General features: G+C 41.5%; 1 protein-coding gene and 1 long non-coding RNA gene across 2 annotated transcripts in view; one reads left to right on the top strand and one right to left on the bottom strand.

Moving 5' to 3' along the window:
* The window catches only part of LOC115171315 (uncharacterized), a 33,625-nt gene extending 24,586 nt beyond the window's left edge, over positions 1 to 9,039 (bottom strand). The window contains exon 1 of the long non-coding RNA XR_003871173.1: positions 8,488 to 9,039. This is a non-coding gene — a long non-coding RNA (uncharacterized LOC115171315). The remainder of the gene's footprint in view (positions 1 to 8,487) is intronic.
* A 1,683-nt stretch (positions 9,040 to 10,722) lies between these two features.
* On the top strand, positions 10,723 to 19,258 carry LOC115171314 (transcription factor Sox-10). The gene is made up of 4 exons (XM_029728014.1): positions 10,723 to 11,089; positions 15,497 to 16,354; positions 17,947 to 18,212; positions 18,334 to 19,258. The coding sequence occupies exons 2-4, from the start codon at positions 15,912 to 15,914 to the stop codon at positions 19,113 to 19,115; spliced, it is 1,491 nt and encodes a 496-aa protein (XP_029583874.1). The 5' UTR covers positions 10,723 to 11,089; positions 15,497 to 15,911; the 3' UTR covers positions 19,116 to 19,258.
* The last annotated feature ends 4,311 nt before the right edge of the window (positions 19,259 to 23,569 follow it).

Raw genomic sequence — 23,569 nt, 5'->3', positions numbered from 1 at the left:
TACACATGTAGTACGACCAAATAAGAGCAAAACAAGAACTTCAAAAGAAAAGTGACCAAGCCAATCGCTCCGGCTGACCAAGATGAACCTGCAGTAGCGGTGCCTGGGTAAAGTCACTGGGGATGTCACGTCCTGACCATAGAGTGGTCTTATTTTCTATGGTAGAGATGGTCAGGACGTGACTAGGGGGTTTATCTAGTTTTTTTCCTATGTTCTAGTTCCTTTTTTCTATGTTGGGGTTTTGGTATGATTCCCAATTAGAGGCAGCTGGTCATCGTTGTCTCTAATTGGGGATCATATTTAAGTAGTTGTTTTTCCCACCTTTATTTTGTGGGAGATTGTTTTGAGTTAGTGCATGTTGCACCTCTTCGTCACGGTTTGTTATTTTGTTTTATGGTTTATTGTATGTCTTGCATAGTTTCACATTTAAATAAAATATGTGGAACGATACCCACGCTGCGCTTTGGTCCATTCCTACACACAAGCGTGACAGGGGAAGGACTAAGCTAAATATCATGTGGCTGTCCATGGTACTGATTTATGTGTGTGCGTGAGGACAAAAAAACATGTTGAATTGGATTGCCAATGAATTGGATGCCAATGCCATCCTCCTCTCTTTCATGTTGCCGAAACAATCCATGACTCTGTCATACAGTACACGTTTACATTTTTTGTTGTCCTACGCTATCTGGCTAAAATGCTTGCTCGCTAGCCCAACTTCTTCTCATGGCCAACGTTAGCTAGTAAACATTAGCCTTCTACATCTAGCTACACATTGAACTTCCGTCCTCTCAAGCCAGAGGCACAATGTATGAATTTATGGTTGGATCAGAATCTCTATTATAATCATTGACCAGTAAAGAGAATGAAGTAAAACCATAAGTCCAAATCACAATCCTTGTCCATGGCTAATTTAGGAAAGGGACAATTTTAGCTAGCTAACTAGCCACCACAGGACAACAACACAAGGAGATGCAACAATAACAAATGTTTTCTGTCAATGACGTTTGACGTGATGTGATTGGTGTGAAGCCATATCCAAACTGGCTTCCCTTGACACTTTTTTTGGTGCGCCAGGACCATTCACAGTTGAGCTCACTCAGTTTAACTCAACGCTGATTGGCTATTATTGTATATTTTTTTAATCATGGGAGGTCAAATGCTCGCTGGCTTCTCTTGCATCCAATGCTGTGGGGGCGGCAACAATATCATACCCTTTTTGACCAGACAGCATCAGATAGATGGGCTACACATACAGAGACAGAGGGGCGCTGTTCTGCTCTCTCGGATGCCTTCTATCCAGTGAGATACGTTCAGCCTCTTGCGAATTAAAGGAAAATTATGAAACACTGAGAGATGAAAGATAAATCTTTTTTTCTTAGTACATTTTTTGGGGAAGCCTGGTTTCCCTTGGCAACCATGAATACACACCACTATGAACATGAGCACATCTTAGGCCATAAAAGATGTTGCTTTTCCACTGCCGTGATTGATCGACTATTAACTGCACGAACTTCAACTAATTGGGAATAAACGACTGCTTGAATGTCCTTTGTCAGAGCCTTTATCTTAATTATCGTGTTAGAGGCTTCCTTGAAAGAGGTGGTTTCATCCCCACAATGTCAGAACAGTAGTCGTTCAAGGCAGAGACAGATGCAACCCCTGCTACTTGGGCATGGGCCACGGCAATCAAAGTTTCATTCCCTGCTCGAGGCGTGTTAATTATGCGAGGTCGCGAGGATCACAGCGGGCGGGTAATTACCAAAATGGATGTGAAGCTTGTAGTCTAGGCAGAGGCTGAGTCAAACACACAGACTCCTTCTCACACAGTTTACACTGTTATTAAGCGGCCCCTCCAGACCCTCTCTGTTCACCTCTGTCTCTCGCCCCTCTTTGTCTCCCTGGAGTCACAGTCACTTCAAAGCTGTTGTCGTGCTTGATGACTTTGATTGACTTTTGACTTTGTATTGTCATTAGTTTAACATTAGCCTTAAAATCAAGTGTCAACTTTCTCCATCCAGGACATACAGCAAATCAAACACACCTTTAAAAGCACAATCCAGGACATACAGCAAATCAAACACACCTTTAAAAGCACAAACCAGGACATACAGCAAATCAAACACACCTTTAAAAGCACAATCCACAAATCCACCATCTGCTATTGATTAAATACAGGCCTCAATACCTCCAATTGCTCATTAACAGCAATAAGTTCTGTAAACAATATGACAGCTCATAGATGAGCAATTGCAGATTGATAATCACTTGTCTGTACACCAGCTTGTGAAACACATAGTATGCTTTTACACATGTAAATATTTTGTGTATGGTTTGTGATTTGCAGGCACATGCAACAATTCAGCAAAACTACAAACATTTCCCCTGATACTCTCCTAGTTGGCTGGAAGATATGTGGTAGGAATATTGATCTTGTATAAGGACCAAATGGCCACGCCTGAGGGAAGCCAAGACCATACACAACTGAATATTTTCAGTGATGCAAATGACTCTGACCCCGTTCCAGCCAGCACCCAGACAGCGACATGGCGACAAAGGACACTTTTGTTCTCTTCCAAATTCTTGTGCATCATTTTCTGCAAATGACTGAATTTCCTCATCCCTCGCCTCTCATTCCACTCAATTAGCATGTTTGTGTCTTACGCCCCTCACTCAGGGATGGATAAAACTTTCCAAATGTTATCACATAATACACACACACTATGTTATGTGGCACTGAGGTGACGCAGAGAGATGGAGAGAGTGGTGACAGGAGGTAAAGAATAGGTGATTGGTTTTGCTCCAGGAGACAGAGGGAATGGTTAGGAGGGACACAAGGCTCCATTGAACGCTTTCTCACTTCCTCCTCATGCGTCTCCCCCAGTTCTCTTCCATCTCCTCCTTTCTCCCACAGCTGCAGCAGTGCTCATGCTTTTGTATTAGAGGAGGGGAGAGAGAGCATACTGACAGAGAGAGGGAGTGAGACTGAAAAGAAAGAGCGAGGGAGAGATGTGGAACGGGATAGCGGCCGTGGAGTGAACTGAAATTCAAGGAATGAAGAAAGTAACAGTTAACCTCAAGTCTGTTGTTTGTAAAGATGTGTATAAAGATGGCAGAATTTAGATACGATGTCATTGTTTTAGCACTACCCACTGAGTTTGTAAACTACGGCACGTGACATGGTTCAATGTGCCAATAAATCAACACAATCTACCTTTTCGGTTTTTCAAATTGCCTGCGTCTTGAAGCTAAAATTGGGATCATGTATACGGTGGTAATTACCAAAAATTGTAGTGGAGAGCAATGAACAATACGTTGAACAATGTACGGCGAACTTAGCAAAACAAGGAATTTGTGGTAAGTGCATTGGGGCCACCATCTTTATGCACCTCTGCTGTTGATCAATCTTTCCCAATTACACCTGTTTCATGGTAAATACTGGGACTTTGTCACAAATCCCACCGAAGGTGGCTCCCCCTCCTGCTCGGGTGGCGCTCGGCGGTCGTCGTCACCGGCTTACTAACTGCCGCTGATTCCCTTTTGTTTTCCCCTTTTCCGTTATTGTTTGCACCTGTTCTGTGTTGGGTTGATTAGCGGGGCTATATTAGCCAGTAGGCACGCCTGCTCTTTGTTCGGGATTGTTTCTCTATTGTGTTGCTTGTGTATACGCTGTTGGTGGTTTGCGCTAGTGCGTGTTTTTGCGCCGACTGTGTTTGCCCCCTGTGTTTGGGGCACTTAGTTTTGTGTGCGCTCATATTGCTATTTGGGGTGGCTTGTGTTTTCGCCGTTGGGCTCATTAAAAGCCATTACCCTATATCGCTGCTTCCTGCGTCTGATTCCTCTCCCACAACGCTCAAGCCTTACAGACTTTCAAAGGGTGCCTGATTTTTGGAGGAGGTCAGTGTGGTGGAAAACAATGGCTCCATTCACACTGATATATGCAAAGTCTTTATTGATAACAAATCATCTCAGCATGATTGTACTTGGCTCATTCTGAATCCATTGTCACTTCATGGTCATTATTGCCTACAATTGACCCTTGGTCTGGCAAGACTGACTTTACATCAATATATAGATAATAAAAGACTGACTTTACAATATATAGATAATAAAAGACTGACTTTACATCAATATATAGATAATAAAAGACTGACTTTACATCAATATATAGATAATAAAAGACTGACTTTACATCAATATATAGATAATAAAATACTGACTTTACATCAATATATAGATAATAAAATACTGACTTTACATCAATATAGAGATAATAAAAGACTGACTTTACATCAATATATAGATAATAAAAGACTCACTTTATATCAATATATAGATAATAAAAGACTGACTTTACATCACTATATAGTTAATAAAAGACTGACTTTACATCACTATATAGATAATAAAAGACTGACTTTACATCACTATATAGTTAATAAAAGACTGACTTTACATCACTATATAGATAATAAAAGACTGACTTTACATCAATATATAGATAATACAAGACTGACTTTACATCACTATTTAGTTAATAAAAGCACACCTGTGCGTTACTGTTTAGTTAGTTGCCTGGAAATCTTAGCCACAGGAAAAACAAGGATTGCAAAACATAGATCCATGCACATTATCATCAAAACTTTACAAGCAATCTACAGAATATTATAATAAAGTATTTGTTTATGGTTGAAATGCTATTGATAACGGCAGGATTCTCAAAATGGCTGCAATGGCAAATGAAAAGTTATAGAATGCCACCGAATATCAGGCAGGTAACTAAACTCTCGCTATTTTTACCTCAGACTCTAACTCCACAACCCCCTATCAATTTCCTTTAGATGTCCCCTCACACAATTGAAGTAACTAGATTCTTCCCTTTGGCTAGCTAGTGTAGATATGAACTAGGACATACAATGGGCCATTCATGGTGCTTGCAATACATTGACCCACACCCCTTCCCAGCACCACCACACCCCATCCCCTATTGCCTCCTCGCCCCATCTCTCTCTAGCATTTTCTCCTGCTAAACCCCCACCCCACCCCACCCCACCCTGCTCCCCAGCTGCATTGAAAGCCTGTCCAAGTTCTATCCCCCCTCCACTATTACCACCCAACCAACCTACTCCTCCCCCCATCACCACCAGCAACATCGAAAAAAATAACACAAAAGAATAGGAAATTCAGTGGTAGGAACACAAAGACAGGATTCATGGCAAGCCACAGACACTCAAGAGGGGGACCTATTTAAGCGCTGCGCAGCTGCATCGATTTATTAAAAAGATGGCTGAAAAGAAAGGTCAGAAGGTCTCATGGAATGCTGAATTATTTTTATTAAGCCTTTGAAGATTGCCTGACATTTTAATGGGCTTTAAACATTATTTATCACAATCAGTGAGGCATTTCTGTGAAGGATTCCATTCAGTCATTGTGATAGGGTAAATGTAAGGAATCTTAAAGAGTTCAACTCTAGGAGTGCTGAGTGTCTGTGAACTTTGGTTCTATGACGCATAAGTGTTAATGTGAAGTAGTGGACAACAGATACACTGGGAGTCTACGTTCGAAGTGAAGAGGGACTGTGTGATATCCTTGTGCTCACCTGTCAATAACTACATACAAGAATGGCGGTTCCATTTGTAATCAAAATGGATTTGGGGGGGGGGGGGGATCTCCAGCTCTTCAAATGATCACAGCCCACAGGATGATTGCAGCAGCTTTGACTGACCTGCTGCAATGGGAAATATTTGTGCACCTGTTCGATGTTGTACAGGTGCAAAATCTGTTACTGCCTAACAGCTTAGAGCAGCTCCCATATTTAAGAGTGGGTAAGCTGAATGTCTGGTCTGTGGGCCATATCAGAAATGAAAAGCAAACCCCAAGAAGAGTATGGTAAAGTTTGCAGTCTGTAACTTTTCAAGTGGATTCCAAAATATCCATAACAAAGCCAGAGATATATTTAAATTAAATTAATTACTTATTGTTCTGTAATGGACCTCTGCGTTGTTTGTCTAGTCCATCTTGTCCACTGCAATCCATCTCAGCTGCCATTGCTCAGTGCCAAAATTAGGATTATGAGGAGGAAGGGTTTGGGTGTTTACTGGGCACCTTATTCAAGTGATGGATGGCAGCAGAATTCTCCCCATCCCACCAGAAATATGAGATCATTACACTAAGTCCAGTCATTTTTACCACTGACCTCTCTCTCCCTCTCCAGCTCTTTCTCTCCCCCTATCAGATTGCATCCTGCATTCTCTCCTTTTGTGAGAATGCAGGAATTCCCCCAGGAATTTTCTCTGCCAGCACACAGACGAAAGGTCAACCCTTCCCTCACAGACACAAAATTATAAATACATTTGCTCTAGAAAAGTCTGGTCTTTCTCTCTTCTTCTTCTTGTTCTTCTTCTATCCCTTAAGAGTTCTTGAAATAAATTTGATCCAGTCTAGTGCCACCTGATGTTGTTGATATCTGTCCCTGTTGTGACCAGGTTAATGGAAGAGCCCCCTCAGGTAGTGTCACAGTCACAGAACCATGAATCCCACATTAGCAGTCTCCCCCTGGTCACAGGCCTCAGTTCCAGCTGTTAACGGTCACAACTGTCTATGGCTGCACAACAAACAGCATCATCAGTGTCACATGTCAGGTCGCTGCCACCACAGCGGATTTATGGGAAACTCAGAAACTAAAGAGACAGTTTCAACATTAACCACATTTCTATGTTGAAGGAAACAATTAGCAACATAAGTCACAGTAAAAAGCACTAAGTTCAACGTTTGTACTTTCCATTTTTTTCTACTTTCAGATAGTGATTTAAAATGATATGATGAAGGTTTGTGAGTAGAAAATGTCCCAATACTGCTACATATTCCATTCTAAATGAACAAAGCTAAACAAATAGCAAATAAATCCTCATTATGAATCAACATATAATAAATGAATATTCAATAAGTAAGAGAAGTCTCATTCTAATAAGTGTTCTTATTCCTTTGTCTCTTAATATTTATTTCAATCAATACCATAATGTTAATGATTTGTTCTATTGATAACTAAATAATTGTACCCTATTTTTAATTCTCTACCTCTGTAAATGTCAAGACATTACATACAGTTTAGCACAATATTAAAATATTGGTTCTAAGGACACAAAAACAAAACAGAGCAAATATATTCACCATTTGACATTTTTAAAAGGTTTACCACAAAGTTGGACGCTGTTTTATCATATAGAAAAAGCATATTTATTAATTAACAAGCGAAGTCAGAGGGTGAAGGAATTAGGCTTCTGAAATAAAATATATATTTAAAAAATGTGTCTGACATTTTTGGGCTTTCGACATAAATTACATGTTAGTCGTTGTATGGAACCAAAATTGAAAAGCCAAATTTGCATGACTTTATAAATATTTTCGTTACATCAATGCTTCCTCTAATATTCTGATAAATTAGTCCTAATGTAAAATTGAGGAACATGTATTTCTCGTCTTATTCTGTCACGTTTGCTGCCTTTAACAAAAACAATAGTCTGACCATTTTGTCCTACAACAAACTCAGTAAATGACGCTCTCCACACATCAGCGTTCAGGTGGAGAGGTGAGGAGTGATATATGCCAATTAGGAATGAGGTTGATGATTAGGTGGCCATGATGGAATGGGGCCAGGTTGGTAGATGGATTAGACGCGGAGTTTCCATAAGAGTTTATCTAATGGTGAAATGACTTATTGTTAGGCCTAAAAGCAAACCAACTAAAAAACATTTTTAAAAATCGCATTGATAATAGTTAACCTGATGTTATAAGCGAATCGATTATAACGATATAACAATGTCTAACTGTTGAGTTATTTTGAACTACGACCTTCTATTAACCTACTCCAATCGCCAAGGCTACTAAATGTTTACAAAATTGAGAAACCAGCTAAATTAAAATTTAATATAAGGCTAATCAACCAAGTTGCATGGAAGCATATTCTTTGTTAAATACCTAATTGAATAAATGTTTCCTTTCGATAAAAGATTATAATTTGCCTAGAGGAGAACATAAAAGGTAATGTCATGACCGTGCAGTTAAAAAAATATTTAAACAACAACGATTCGACACATGCGACCACAGATATGTTCATCTGGCTTTTCTCTCCCTCTTAATTAACTTCAATAAATCACAACACAATCACACACAAATGCTGGGTCCTTACGGGATATTGATTTCGATAAAAAAACACTAACCACGTACATGAAGTGTATCTTTCTGAACTTTTTGCATTACAATATCCTTAGCTTATAACAAAAAACGTATAATACATAATAGACATACCAAACACTGAGGCTCAGAAATGATACGAATCACACTTATTTCTCAAATATTCGCGCCTTACAAAATATAGGCTAAATATTGACATGAAAAGAGCAGTAATAGGCTTGTCTTTCCCCCCCAAACACCATTAATTCCTGATGTTCTCCCAACCTTCTTTACTGCACACTCACAAAAACTCACTTCAATGTTGCGGCCAGGCCACACATCCTGAAGGACCAGCCAGTCCACCGGAGTTGCATTTTAAGTTTCCCCCTCTCAAGAGCTGGACAGTTGGACAGAGATCCATAAGCAAAGTAGAGGTCTTGGAGCATTTTCCCCTATATGTGAGCGTTTGCTGAGACCCAGACAAAGAGACGCACTAAACGGAGACATGTCTTTTTCTCTTTCTCTTTTTCATATACACAGAACTGTTTTTTGTTCTCATTTTTTCCTTTAAGGGGATAATGGAAAGGGGGTGTTCGTTTGATCACATGATTACAATTCACCTGAGATAAAACAAAGGGCGCAAAGAGAAGAGGAGAGAGGGAATGAAAGGGCGAGAGAGGGAGAGAGAACCAGACAGAGAGATTCACTCATGGTTAGGATTCCCTTATCACAGTCAACATTAATGGATAATGAACAAATGAGTGATTTTTTGGGATGAGGGGGTAGTGTCGGGAGAAGGAAATACAAGGGGTCATTGTTGAAAAGAACAGCGCATGTATTTGTGTGCGTTCGACATATGATATCCCCCCATCTCTGCTTTCTATATTTTCTCCAAATGCTGTTTGGTTTTAAAAGTGTGCTCTGTGTATCAAAGTGTCTGCGCACTGATGCAATTATAAAACGCACACATAGGATGAAGTAGCGCAGTGTTCGCCTTGGAATTATATTTCATTCCGACAGTCAGTGGCCTGCACTGGATAGTCTACTGTAGGCCTACGTTGATGCTCTATCCAACAAACCAGTGTCAGTGTAATTTAAATTAATCTACTACAAAATATCGAGAGATAAATGCCTATAGGCCAACTGTTCACTTAGCCTAGTTTGTGTGCGTAAAACGTGCGTAAAATCGATATCTAAATTAGATAAATATAAAAAGATATATACATAACACATGTAATAAACTTGGACTGTATTGAAAGAGACAATAACGATGTCTGGTAGTTGCTCATAGCAGGTGCAGCAATATAGCCAAGAATATAGGGGATATCTAAGAATGTGGAGTTATGTTCGTCGTCCCCCCCCCCCCCCACGATGACCTCTCGTCTCCAAGTGACAGAGAGGGACTCTGATATGAGCGTGCAAAAACAAAGCATCAGTGTGTTCTCCTGAGACCTCGCTGCTAATTTAGATGATGTCCCCGGACATCACTTCAGACAGGATAAAACGAGACACAGCAAAGTCAGTTGTTGACGCGTGTATCCAGTGATGCGGGTGACTGGGTGCTGGACAAGATCATGTTGGCCACACTACATCAAGTAGCCTATCATTCAAATCAAATGCAAATTCACACCACCAACAGGAAATGCAGAAACAGGCAAATATATTCAATTTGATAACATCAGAGAATAGGCCTAAGCTTCTTCTATAGAACAATATGGCTTATAATAATAATAATAATATCAATAAGACGAAAACATTTCTCCATGGGAACGCGTTCAAGGATATTGTGGAGTTTAGTACATATCAATGTTGTGATTGCGTTCACATTACGCTATGTTTACCTCATGCTTAAAAGCACATAAGGCTAGCCGGTAGACCTGTTTATAATACAGGCCTTATGAATTATTCAGAAACCCAAATCATTTTTAATTTGAAATTGAGTGATGGCTTATGTTTTTAAGGTCTCTTTTTGGTGTGGCCCTATAAGAGTTTGCAAATTAAAATCTCTCAGTAAAGGATTGCGCATGCCGCTAATATCACTCTCCAATACATTTAACATGAAAAATATCATAGTCAACATTGCTCTTTTATGATTTGAGCATTATATAGATATTTAGGCTATGCCTACATTTAGAGATGGAATCCCTAATTCCAAATCAATAATATAAAACATCCAGCACATTAAATCATTAAATCAAAATCTGCTACCCAATCTGTAATGGCAATAATTACGTATGAGAATAACATGGATCTGAAAAATCACAACGTAGACAAAATTATATTTCTTACGGAATTATAGTTTTTAATCTTAATAAATGTTCATAGAAAACGGATATTTTTCTGTTCCACATTGGAATTGCCCTACTCTGATCACCACAAGAGGGTCAAAAAGTAGCACACCCCAAATATGGATGATATCACATACATTTTCCCAAAAGAAAGAATTTTCCATAGGCTAGATATTGCTTTTGAGAAGTCTGAAATACCCAAACCCAAATGCAGCATCTCATTCCACAGAATCTGATGGCACTGCTGCCTAGAAATAGATCAGTAGCCTACCTAACCAAAACAATCGAGGCGTCTCCACATTATTCAGGTGCGCATAATATTGATGCTAATTTTGACAGTGAGATCCTGCCCTGCAGGAAACTGAGCAAAAATAATAATCGACCAATCACATTGATTGCCGGTGTTGCATGCGTGTAAGTTTGCTGCTCCTTTAAGACTTTTTCCCCCACTTTTTTCTCTTTCCTCACACAACGGAGCTCTTTAAGCCCCGGCGCGCGACACAGAGCAGGCATTCATAGAAGGGCAGCGCGAGCGAGGGGGCTAGGGAGTGAGCGCGAGCGTCACTTTGGAAACTCGGGAACACACGGACTCTCGTGCTAAACGGGCGACCTCATTTTTCATAACTGAAGTAAGGCGCTTAGCATTTGAAATACTTTCCTGTCTCTGCTGTTCTCTCTCTCTTTCTTTCATTTGTCAAATAACCAAGCCATAAAGTTCATCTAAATTGTGTAGTTAGAAATTATGTATTACACCTGCATCTTTCTAAATCATTGTTTTATTTAAATTATTAGACTATTATTATCAGGCTATTATCATTATAACTATTATCATATTATTATTGTTACATTTAAACTGTCTCTTAGGATAATCCTGCTGTGTAAAGTGGGCATCGCCTGCTCTGTTATAGGAGGAGATGATTATCGTGACTGGCAGGAGAAATACATGTTTAATACGCATCACAGCAAGATAGTATATATATTTGTTGCAAGTGTATGCTACAGACTATATAGGTTAATACAAATAGGCCTACTGACATACAATTTCAATTATGAACCAGCTTCAAAGTTATGCATTCCGTTTAGGTTTGCCTTGTCGTGAACGGTCCTTTCGAAGTTATACAATTATTTCTAGACCTGTGAAAAATATAGTTTTAGATATAACGTCAGGGATTGATCGAGTTCAAGTTGAAATCAACGAAACTTTTCCCATTAACAGCAAACTTGACTCCGTAATTACATCAACTATCCCAACATTCATGACTCATGGAACTATTTTCAACGAGATGAGGCATTTGACAGTATTATGCCTATTTATTCGTGAGTATTTACAGGTTGACTGATATACTCATTCATTGAGAGAAAGTTAGTCAACAAGATCATCCATTTCATAATGTGTTAAAAGCTGGACGTGTTCTCGTCATCTCTGATCAGTGGTTAGTGCCAACAACCTGTTCAATGCATACAATATTCTAGACCTGCATCAGAACTCAAACTCAAAGGCCAAATTCACGATAAAACTCAAATAGGTCATAGAATTGTCACGTTTTATTCAACTGTTTAGAGACAATTGTTTTGGACAACAAAAAAAATCGCACATTCAGATAGGCTATTTCACATTTCTGGATACAGGTTAAAGTTTTTTATTTTATTATAATAAATGAACACGTTATAACTAACTAAGGGAAAGAGACTACAGCATCAATCATGGGAAAATATTTTCGTAAATCAAGGGCAATTTATTGTTAGGTCAAGCGATAAGAAGGGCTTTGGAGTCCACTTCTTTCATGTAAATTAATGACGGTTGCTATAGAAAAAGCCTAATTGATGGAAAGTTAGACATCATAAACACAATTTAAGAGGCATGTAGAGAACAATCAATATACTGTAGGCTACATAATATATATATATATACAGTAGAGCCTATATTGACAATAAATTAGATACGAGTTTTCAATGTGGACGAGCATAAATTGGCATTTAACTCCTGTTTTAATAATCACAGGACAGACAAACCGTGTGTCTTTCACAGTTCTGAACTAATCTGAAGGACAACCTGATGAAAATACTTTCTTTATAAAGAAATGTGCTAATTGAAAAACAATTGTAGCGATTGAATCACATAGGAACTCTGTTCTGGCTGCAACCAACTCGAATGGGCGAGCGCACCAAGACCGGAGTTGTCATCAATTATTGTCGCCTTATATGTCCATCACAAACCCGTTATTAGCCTATACATACACTACATGACCAAAAGTATGTGGGCACCCGCTCTTCAAACATCTCATTTCAAAATCATGGGCATTAATATGGAATTGTTCCCCACTTTGCTGCTATAACAGCCTCCATTCTTCTGGGAAGGCTTTCCACTAGATGTTTGAACATTGCTGCGGGGACTTGCTTCCATTCAGCCTGGCTCGCAGTCGTAGTTCCAATTCATCCCAAAGGTGTTCGATGGGGTTGAGGTCAGGGTTCTGTGCAGGTCAGTCAAGTTCTTCCACACCGATCTCGACAAACCATTTCTGTATGGACTTCACTTTGTGCGCAGAGACATTGTCATGCTGAAACAGGAAAGGGACTTCCCCAAACTGCTGCCACAAAGTTGGAAGCATAGAATCGTCTAGAATGTCATTGTATGCTGTAGCGTTAAGATGTCCCTTCACTGTAATTAAGGGGCATAGCCCGAACCATGAAAAACAGCCCCAGACCATTATTCCTCTTCCACCAAACTTTACAGTTGTCACTATGCATTCGGGCATCTTCCAAACCCAGTCCATCGGGCTGCCAGATGGTGAAGCGTGATTCATCACTCCAGAGAACACATTTCCACTGCTCCAGAGTCCAATGGCGGCGATCTTTACACCACTCCAGCCTATGCTTGGCATTGTGCATGGTGATCTTAGGCTTGTGTGTGGCTGCTCAGACATGGAAACCCATTTCATGAAGCTCCCAAAAAACAGTCCTTGTGCTGACATTGCTTCATGAGGCAGTTTAGAACCCGGTAGTGAGTGTTGCAAATAAGGACAAACGATTTTTACCCATTCTGTGAGCTTGTGTGGTCTACTACTACTTCACCAATGAGCCGTTGTTGCTCCTATATGTTTCAATTCCACAATAACAGCACTTACAGTTGATCGACCTGGCAGAGCAGACATTTGAGGAACTGACTTGTTGGAAAGGTGGCATCCGACGACGGTGCCACGTTGAAAGTCACTGAGATCTTCAGTAAGGTCATTCTACTGCCAATGTTTGTCTATGGGGATTGCATGGCTGTGTGCTCGATTGTATACACCTGTCAGCAACAGGTGTGGCTAAAATAGTGAATCCACTAAATTGATGGGGTGTCCTCAACCTTTTGTATATATAGTGTATAAAGCTTCAATATTTTATTCTAAGTAGCCTGTGTGAGTGTCCTCCTGTCATATGAAAAGTAGGCCCATAGCCTCATATGCGGACGCGCAGTTGGAGATCGTTTGTTGCGAGCGCAGTTACCCATACGGACATAGGCCTATTCAGATTAACATCCGTGCCAGAGACTTGTTTAATAAGCTTCAACGTAACAGACATATGGTCCAACTATTCGAGAAAATACTAGGAGGCGCGCTATTGCTGGATGAGAGCCACGAAAGGCAACGTCTAACCTGCATTGTCTAACCTGCAACGTCTAACCTGCATTCAAAACCTTATTGACTAAAACGCACCAGTCAAAAATCTCTTTGCAAGATCACGGCGTTGCAATGCGATCCATTAGGCCTAATACGGCTGTAATTTAACACTGTTGGGCCGTGGCAAAGGAAGCATCATCACCCCACCCCACGCTGTTCTCCCTACTGACCAATGTAACACTATCATGGGGGCAACAGCTATGTGCGTGGACAGGATAACAAATCGGGTACAGAAAGGAGAGGGGGGGTTAATTGTTACCACCAGGTGCACAACAGGACGTGGTTGAGGTACAAGATGAGATGGCTCAGTCCCGCCAATGCTCTGATAATTCACCACCATTGCAGTGCGCATGTCAGTGGCATCCAAATGTTACAAAGGATCAACTGGGTACTAGAGAGACAAGCATTATGAATTTAACTTCTACAATATGACTGATTCAACGATTAAATCAATTCCAAAACAAATAGCCTATAGTTTGTTATTACAGTTCACAAGTTCACTCAATTAAAACGTTAAGGTCGTGTTGGCCTACACAGGGCGTTGATTCTATGGACAAAACTACACATTTGACCCCAATAGGCCGCATACAGACCCATAGCCTATACTTTTTGAAACAGACAGTGTCCAATTCACACGCGCATACACACGTACCCACGCGTTTTATATTTCCAGCGCCAGCCCATGTTTATCTAAGAGCTCCGAGGTATAAATTGAAGCCCTGTGCTGGTGCGGGCTCATATTATTCCAACACTTTCTCCCTGGGGAGCTTGCAATAAGTGCCTAACCTTAAACAGTAGCTTGTTAGCAGGAGTCGAGGCCTGGGCTAGAATAACAGACCGTTTGCACTAACTGTATGGGCTTCAGATTCGCTTCTATATGATTGCAATTTTGCACTTTTCCTAATCATTTCTATTACATCCTTTATATGCTAATTAAATGAAAGTATTCTGAGCAAACAAGCTACAGCCTAGCCCTATTAGCTACCTGCCTGTTCATATCCCACCTACACAGGGTTAGCAGCCTACAGGCTATAATTAAGCAATATCTTATGAGGGGCTGTGGTATATGGTGAATATACCACAGCTAAGGGCTGTTCTTGCGCATAACGCAACGAGGAGTGCCTGGATACAGCCCTTAACGTGGTATATTGCCCCTGTACCACAAACCCCGAGGTGCCTTATTGCTATTATAAACTGGTTACCAATGTAATTAGAGCAGTAAAAATACATGTTTTGTCATACCTGTGGTGGCATATGGTCTGATATACCAAGGCTGTCAGCCAATCAGTACCCAGTTTAATAATATGTTCTATATTTCACTCACTCACTAGGGTATTGTTTTCTAATACATACTCTACTTAATGTCCTTTGCAGTATTTAGCTAAAGGACTACAATTTCAAAGACTGCAAGGGAGAGGACACTGTTCTACTGGAGCAAGAGGTGGGAATCAACAGGTAAACTGGGATCCACAATACGCGCTCTGCGGACGATACCAGAAACACGGATGGAAAGAACTTTGATGAGGAATCCTAACAGAATTTTAGAACGTAGACTGAGAGTTGAGACTGACTGGGAGTTTATATAAAGGAGACCTCGAGTGACAGAAGCAATCCTTTAGTTTTTAACAGGTATAGTTTATATTCCTGAAAAAGGGTGAACTTCTTCATTAGGTCAGACATAGGGATAGGCCTAGGCTTAGTAGTTGAACACCCATAGGCCAAGAAACTATACCCTGTACACGTTCTGTTACTCACCTGAGGGAGGAAGCTTTCTTGGAAGAGGGGAAAGATGTCGGGAGAGGAGCAGAGTTTATCTGAGTTAGAAATGAGTCCGGGGGTCTCGGACGACGGTCACTCCTTGTCACCGGGTCACTCCTCCAGTGCCGCAGGCGGAGGAGACTCACCCCTGTCCGGTCCGCAGCCCCAGCTGACAGGGGTCGGCGACGACGCCCTATCCGATGTAGCTGGCGGGATTTCCATCAAGTCCGATGAAGACGATGATCGCTTTCCCATTGGTATCCGCGAGGCAGTGAGCCAGGTGCTGAACGGCTACGACTGGACGCTCGTGCCTATGCCTGTGCGTGTAAACTCCGGCAGCAAAAGCAAGCCGCACGTGAAAAGGCCTATGAACGCCTTCATGGTCTGGGCACAGGCCGCACGGAGAAAACTGGCAGACCAGTATCCGCACCTCCACAACGCTGAGCTCAGCAAAACCCTCGGGAAACTATGGAGGTAAGGGAAAGCGTTTATTACAGCGTCGGTCCGCTTTGATAAACAACAATAAACATCCAGGGTTACACAAGTTCAAATGCGTTCTTAGTCACAACATCCTGGGTAAAAAGTTCAAAGGACACTTCATGCTACAGTAGACTTGAATTATGGACCCATAAAACATAAAAACAACTTAAAAAGTCATAGATTATATATTTTTCAAGGCAGGTTCCCTTCTTTACAGCAATAAGTTTCTCAATCAAATTAGCGGAGATATGTTAAAATAATATTCTACCAGCTCACAATAAAGCTTGTTAGAGAGTTGCCCCACCAAGGAATGTTGATTAAAGCCCTATAACCTAAAACAATTGAAATAATTATGTTGATTATGTAGCCTACAGAAAACATAAAACATGTAGTTATGCGTTTTTTTTGTATTCACATTATAGTGACTGGATATGCCCGATTTCATAACCCACTTAATTCATGGTGGTTTAGGAGGGAGATGGCTGCAGTGGGAATTACTGAGGTTTTTGTAATCCCCTCGTCTATATGTTTTAAAGCACAGACCATTATGGCAGATATACACTTTTACAGCCCTCTCATTTGTAATTGAGAGTGCCATATTAAAGAACCTACTATGTAAAAAGATATCCAAGAGTTCACTAGTCAACGGGTTGAATGGCTCGTTCGGTCAGCCTTTAAAACACAGATATGGAGGACTGTTGCTAGGTCAGACAAGTGAATGCTGATGGGAAGGCCCAGGGAGGCTAATTCATTAACCTTATAAGGAGGCAACATTAATTAGATAAAGACTTGACCTTGAGCCCGCGCATGATTGTATAATTGGCCAAGAAACATGCTGAACTGGGAGTCTCAAAGGTCAGTGTTTTCTCATGCCAGTCCCCCTGACTCCACCATCAGTAATATGGATTTATGTTACGTGCACAGGATGCATCTTTAGCCTGTGTCTTCATTTCATTACAGTCCAGCTGAAAATCCCCTAGTGTGGGCAGGTTTTCTGATGCAGCTGTACAGACGGTGGATCTGATTTAGAACGAGATGAAAATCCAGTGAATGGTTCAGAGGCAAAACTGACGGTAGAAATAATCTCCACAGTAGAAATAGTCATTTGTTGTTTTCTAAAAATGTTTTAATGCTAAACAAGGGGAATAGCAGCATTTCCAATGAGTGTGTTGCCATTACACCAGTTAGACGTTTTAAAAAAGTAAAATACTAGAATACTTAGTAGATTGAATATAAAAGGTGATATGTCCCAGTTGACACAGACCACCTGCTAAATGAAATGTAATTCTTCTTCTATTGGAGTTGGACAAGGTTATTGACCTCTGGGATGTGGAGGTGTCAAAGGAACCAGCACTGTATCACTGTTATCTTAACACATATTATGGTCATCATGTTAACAAAATACATGCTGTAAAATGTTCTCAGACTACTGTAATTTCCTCATTCAAACAGAATGGAGTTTGGAGCATTAAAGTTCGACACATGCATCAAATCAGCAGCACAAAACACCTCTACTTTAAGTTCCTCCTGGCTGAAATTAAAATGTTCTATCATTGTTATTTCAAAAATGATTTTCTCCCTCATAGGCTCTTGAATGAGAGCGATAAGAAGCCTTTCATCGAGGAGGCGGAGAGGCTGCGGAAGCAGCACAAGAAGGACTACCCGGAGTACAAGTACCAACCACGCCGCCGCAAGAACGGCAAACCCGGCTCGGGCTCTGAAGCTGACGGCCACTCTGAGGGTGAGGTCAGCCATAGCCAATCGCACTACAAGAGCCTCCACCTGGACGTGGCGGCCCACGTCGGGGGGGCGGGGTCTCCTCTGGCTGATGGACACCACCCACATACTGCAGGTATGCCACAGGGTCTGACCAGCCCTATCGATGCAGTTTGTCACACATCCCCATTCTAAATAATATACCACAAGCCAGGCTGACAATAACTCTGACATCTCTGCTTTGTGTCTCCCCACAGGCCAGAGCCACAGCCCTCCTACACCACCCACCACCCCCAAGACGGAGCTCCAGTCTGGGAAGTCGGGTGATGGGAAGCGGGAGGGCGGTGTAGTAGGGGGCTCCCGTGGGGGAATGGGGGTAGGAGCGGAGGGTGGCTCTGGATCAGGGTCAGGCAAACCACACATTGATTTCGGCAACGTGGACATCGGTGAGATCAGCCACGAGGTGATGGCCAACATGGAGCCCTTTGATGTGAACGAGTTTGACCAGTACCTGCCCCCCAATGGGCACCCGGGGATTGGACAGAGTGCTGGGTCAGCAGTAGCAGCAGGGTCCTCTGCATCTCCCTATTCCTACGGTATCTCCTCTGCCCTGGCCGCGGCCAGTGGACACTCTGCAGCGTGGCTATCCAAACAGCACCAGCAGCATCATGCCTCACCTCTGGGCTCCGACCCCTCCAAGGCCCAGATTAAGAGTGAGGCCGGCTCGGGGGGACACTTTGCCGAAGCATCCTCAGGGGGTTCCCATGTTACCTACACTCCCCTCAGCCTGCCCCACTACAGCTCTGCTTTCCCCTCGCTGGCCTCCAGGGCCCAGTTTGCAGAGTATGCTGACCACCAGGCCTCGGGATCCTACTACGCCCACTCCAGCCAGGCCTCAGGGCTGTACTCTGCCTTCTCCTACATGGGGCCCTCGCAGAGGCCCCTGTACACAGCCATCACTGACCCGTCCAGCTTGCCACAGTCACACAGCCCCACGCACTGGGAGCAGCCTGTCTACACCACCCTGTCGCGGCCCTGACAAAGACCGGGAGCAGAGGGCTCTGGTGCAGATTTGGCCCCAACGGCAGACCCACAGAGCGGAGGAGACCTGGGTTGGAGGCAGTGGGGAGATGGAATCCCCTTCTGGTCTGGCCCAGATGCAGGAAGGCCAGTAGGGTCCAAGGAGGAATGGAGATCAGATGATTTTATGGGGTAACGTGTGGTGTATAACTTCAATGTTGAGTACTCAGAGGGTTGGATAAGAGAAAATAAATCAAATCTGTATTCAAATCTAGAGGCTTATCGTTGAAATAGTTTTATGATGTAAAGATGTCAACAGTACAGAGTGCCACTGTTTGGCTAGCCCATCCATCTACATCTCAGGCATGTTGAAAACAGATTCATTACATGATGTAACACAATATCCAATATATAATCAATGGCATATTCTGTGATTGGCCTAGAGGCATATTTCTTAGAATTTCTTGTATCGACAGAACCGCGTGCATGTGTGCATACGTAAAATGTATGCTCACATGACTGTAAGTCGCTTTGGATACATGTGTCTGCTAAATGACATACAGAATGCGCTTATAAGTTGCCTATGTTGTAATTGGAATATACTGTATGTGTATAACAAAGTGCATACAGTCCAGAAAATCTGTTTCTACAAATGTTTTATAAATTAAAATGACCAAAGTTTTGAAACCAAAACTTTAAAGACAGAGAAAAATATTATTTAAGTTGTTTCTCTCCGTATGACACTGTATTACAGTACTACATTGATGTTGAATTAACTACAACACATTTTTTCTGACCTGATTACAGCTCTTTGGTGACATACCCTCAACACTATATTGATTTATCAACCTCAATATTTTTTTCCATGGCACTGACTATTATGTTGATTCAGCATTGTCTCTTCAACACAGACCATTTCAAAACTGAATAGCGAATAAGAAGACAATACTACATAATGATTTTATATAATAATCTTTTATTAACCAAAATTGAGGTCATTAAGTATGTATCTTCAGTAGACATAATACATTATTTTCATTGTTATAATCTTTACTATTAATGTCATTATATTGTCAATGTTTTGCCATTACTACACTGAAAAGTCTGCACCACTGCCCTCACATTTTTCTTAATTGTTTGACATTCAAAATGTGTCTATACACTGAGTTTACAAAACATTAGGAACACCTGCTCGTTCCATGACATAGACTGACCAGGTGAAATCTATGATCCCTTATTGATGTCACCTGTTAAATACACTTCAATCAGTGTAGATGAAGGGAAGGAGACAGGTTTAAGAAGGATTTTTAAGCCTTGAGACATGGTTTGTGTATCTGTACCATTCAGAGGGTGAATGGGCAAGACAAAATATTTAAGTGCCTTTGCACGGGGTATGGTACTAGGTGCCAGGCGCACCGGTTTGAATGTGTCAAGAACTGCAACGCTGCTGGGTTTTTCATGCTCAACAGTTTCAGTTTCTCGTGTGTATCACGAATGGTCCACCATCCAAAGGACATCCAGCCAACTTGACACAACTGTGGGAAGCGTTGGAGTCAACATGGGCCAGCATCCCTGTGGAATGCTTTCAACACCTTGTAGTCCATGCCCCAGCGAATTGAGGTTGCTCTGAGGGCAAAAGGGGCTGCAACTTAATATTAGGAAGGTGTTCCTAATGTTTTGTACACTCAGTGTACCGTGTTCAGTGTAAAATGTTAGATTTGTAGATAGTTGTTGTAACATTTTTTGCTACCTGTTTATGGCTTTTCTGAAATGCCATCATAGAAACACAGTTGCCTGAGATTGAGTGAGTAATAGCATGCATGAATGAGTTGTCGAGTCTACAGAGAGTAAGATCTCAAACTGGCCTTTCTGTAATGAAATACCAACCCCTTTTTGCAACAGAATAGCAACAATCCAAGAGGTACCAAGAGACAACTCCAAAATAACAGTACCTGTTGTTAAAGTTGGATGCCCCTTCATCTTGTAATGTGAAATAATACCTTGTATGTTTACTTTATTCTAATATATGTGATTTCAATGTTATTATTTTAAATAATGGTAGTGCTTCCTTTTGGCCCAGAACTACTTTTGGGCCGTTTTTGTACATTATGTCTTGAGTGTTAGAAGCACATGACATTTCATTTTAAATCCTACGTCTTGCTTTAGGAATTGCTTGTTCTTATGAATATTACAATTATTATTTATATTTGCTGGTATTATGTTTTTATGTGCTGTTAACAGGTTTTCTTCACCGTGTTGAAAACTCTTGACTGTTATTGTTGTTTTTGTGTTTTCTCCGTAAGTGTTGCCAGCCGAACAAAACAACCTGTAAATACTAGCGGAAACAAGACCTTAGCGACGTGATGACTAATGAATTTCTCTCACACTAAATAAAACTGTATTCTTTCTGCTTTTGTAAATGTCTGTCTCTACTAATGTTTTTATACCGGCTGCTTTGACAAAGGTAAGATGACATTGGACAACAAACAGTGAATTCCAATATACCATAAATGCTACTTGCCAACGTGAATTATTTTCTTATTTTCCTCACATTACATAATTAGGCTAGGGTCAGGGCTTGGGCTAGGCAATGCAACAACAGCAGTTATGCACAGCTTGCAGTGACTCATTCATTGTTTCATACACTTGACAAAAGCAATTTCAGCGAATGGATCATGGCTAATTCAGTTAGGCTGAGTATGATTACAGAATATTGAAAACCATGGCAGCCCTCATCCATGAGCTCTAGGCACAGAACCCTTTTTCTGGATATTGCTGTTCTTTGCACAGGCTACACAGGACCATACAGACAACACTGAACCCCACTATGGTCCACTGCTCTGACTGGTCCCACTACATGCACTTCAGCAGTTTAAATCATGTGTGTATATGCCTATGTCCATGCTTGTGTGTGATTGTGTGTTGTGGGTTAAGCCTGACTCTAATTCCCTCTATTTAATCGGCTGTGTGATACTTTGGTAAGACAAAGAGAGCCATTGAGAGGGAGCAGGGAGTGGAGGGAAACGGGGCAATGAGGGAGCCATACCCATAACTGCCTGGCCTGTAGCTCGCTGGGATACAAAGGGACTCTCATACTGGCTGCACAGTTTCTGCACCCCCACCCATCCCCAAACTCCCCTCCCTGCTCAGGTTGGGACTGTAATGGGATTAAAACATTCCAAAACTGGAGAGAGATAGAGATGTGGGCAAAATGCTTGTATGATGGAGGAAAAGAGGGAGGCTGCAGGATATTCAAATGGTGTCGTTTCGTGGAATGGGTATAAAAATGGACAGAAGTTTCCAAGCAGAGGTGAATGGGGAGACAAGAGAACACAGAAGGAGGGTGTTAGGTAAGTGTAGGCCCAGGGCAGAGGACAGACATTAGGCACATACGCAATCATCAGAGTGGATCTACCCTAGTGATGCCCCCTTTTCTGTGGTTGAGGAAATGGTCATGTGAAAATCTTGGGTCCCACATGAAAGGAATGCCATGTCATCCTCAGGCAGGGAGTCTTCCAAATTCATTGCGACCCAAAAAAACAAGCAAAAAAAGATACCGCCAATGTCATTCCCCATTGTGGACCTCTTAAATCACGCTAAATATAGCTAAGAAATGAAATGTGGATGGTTGAGCGAGGCTAAAATGAAATGGTTTCCTATAAAAAGCGTCACAGGCCAGAAACTCCACAGCACTGGTTGACTAAGGTAAAGAATATTTTTTTCTTCCTGCTTGACCTGGGCATATCCCTCATCCGCTTTCCAACAGCTTTCTTTCTACTCCTTCGGCCTGTAGGAGAATGTCGGCCCACCGTATAAGGACTAGAGTAAAACCAGACTGGGGTGTCATGGCCCCTTCCACCAAATCTGGTAATTGGGCAAGGGTCCCTCTTCAGCCCCCTCTCCCAACCTTGGGTAGGGATCGTTGCCTCAGTAACAACCCATTTCCACTAAAACAATGAACTGACTGTGTCTGTTTGAGTGTGTAGATAGAACAAGTAAGAGGGTGAGAGCTATGTCAGTTTCAGTATCTGTCCCTCATTGGGAGGTATGGGTACAACTTTCATGATAATATAAAAGAGCTGTTTGACTGGAACTCAAACTGGAGAAAGAACACTGACTGTTGTGAAAACATACCCATGCAATCAGGGGTGTTGGGTTGGATAGGTGTTTTATCTGTACTTAGTGTACAATTCAGAAGAACTAGGTGCAAGAGCTTTGTACGGTACAAAGTAAAGGACACAACTGATACAGTAAAATCCAGCGCAACACACATTCCTTCAGTCTATAATTGTGTTTGGGTCATGTCAGTGTGACTAAGTACCTCAGCCAGCCTCCAAGAAAAACATATGATGTTAATATCTCAGAAATAGGACACAGATTTCTTAGAAATCTCAGTTCTTGGGAGGATTATTTAAAGACATTTTGCTCAGAGCATCGTTGAAATTGTTTCAGCAAGTTATTCACTCAAATTCA

The sequence above is a fragment of the Salmo trutta genome, chromosome 32, assembly GCF_901001165.1.
Source record: "Salmo trutta chromosome 32, fSalTru1.1, whole genome shotgun sequence".
Lineage (NCBI taxonomy): Eukaryota > Metazoa > Chordata > Actinopteri > Salmoniformes > Salmonidae > Salmo > Salmo trutta.
This window is presented reverse-complemented; position numbering and strand designations above follow the sequence as displayed.

Excerpts from the sequence above, each read along its gene's own strand:
- LOC115171314 (XM_029728014.1), top strand. The coding sequence starts at position 15,912 with ATGTCGGGAGAGGAGCAGAGTTTATCTGAGTTAGAAATGAGTCCGGGG. Across the intron at positions 16,355-17,946 it reads ACCCTCGGGAAACTATGGAG|GCTCTTGAATGAGAGCGATA; the intron begins GTAAGGGAAAGC and ends TCTCCCTCATAG. Across the intron at positions 18,213-18,333 it reads ACACCACCCACATACTGCAG|GCCAGAGCCACAGCCCTCCT; the intron begins GTATGCCACAGG and ends GTCTCCCCACAG.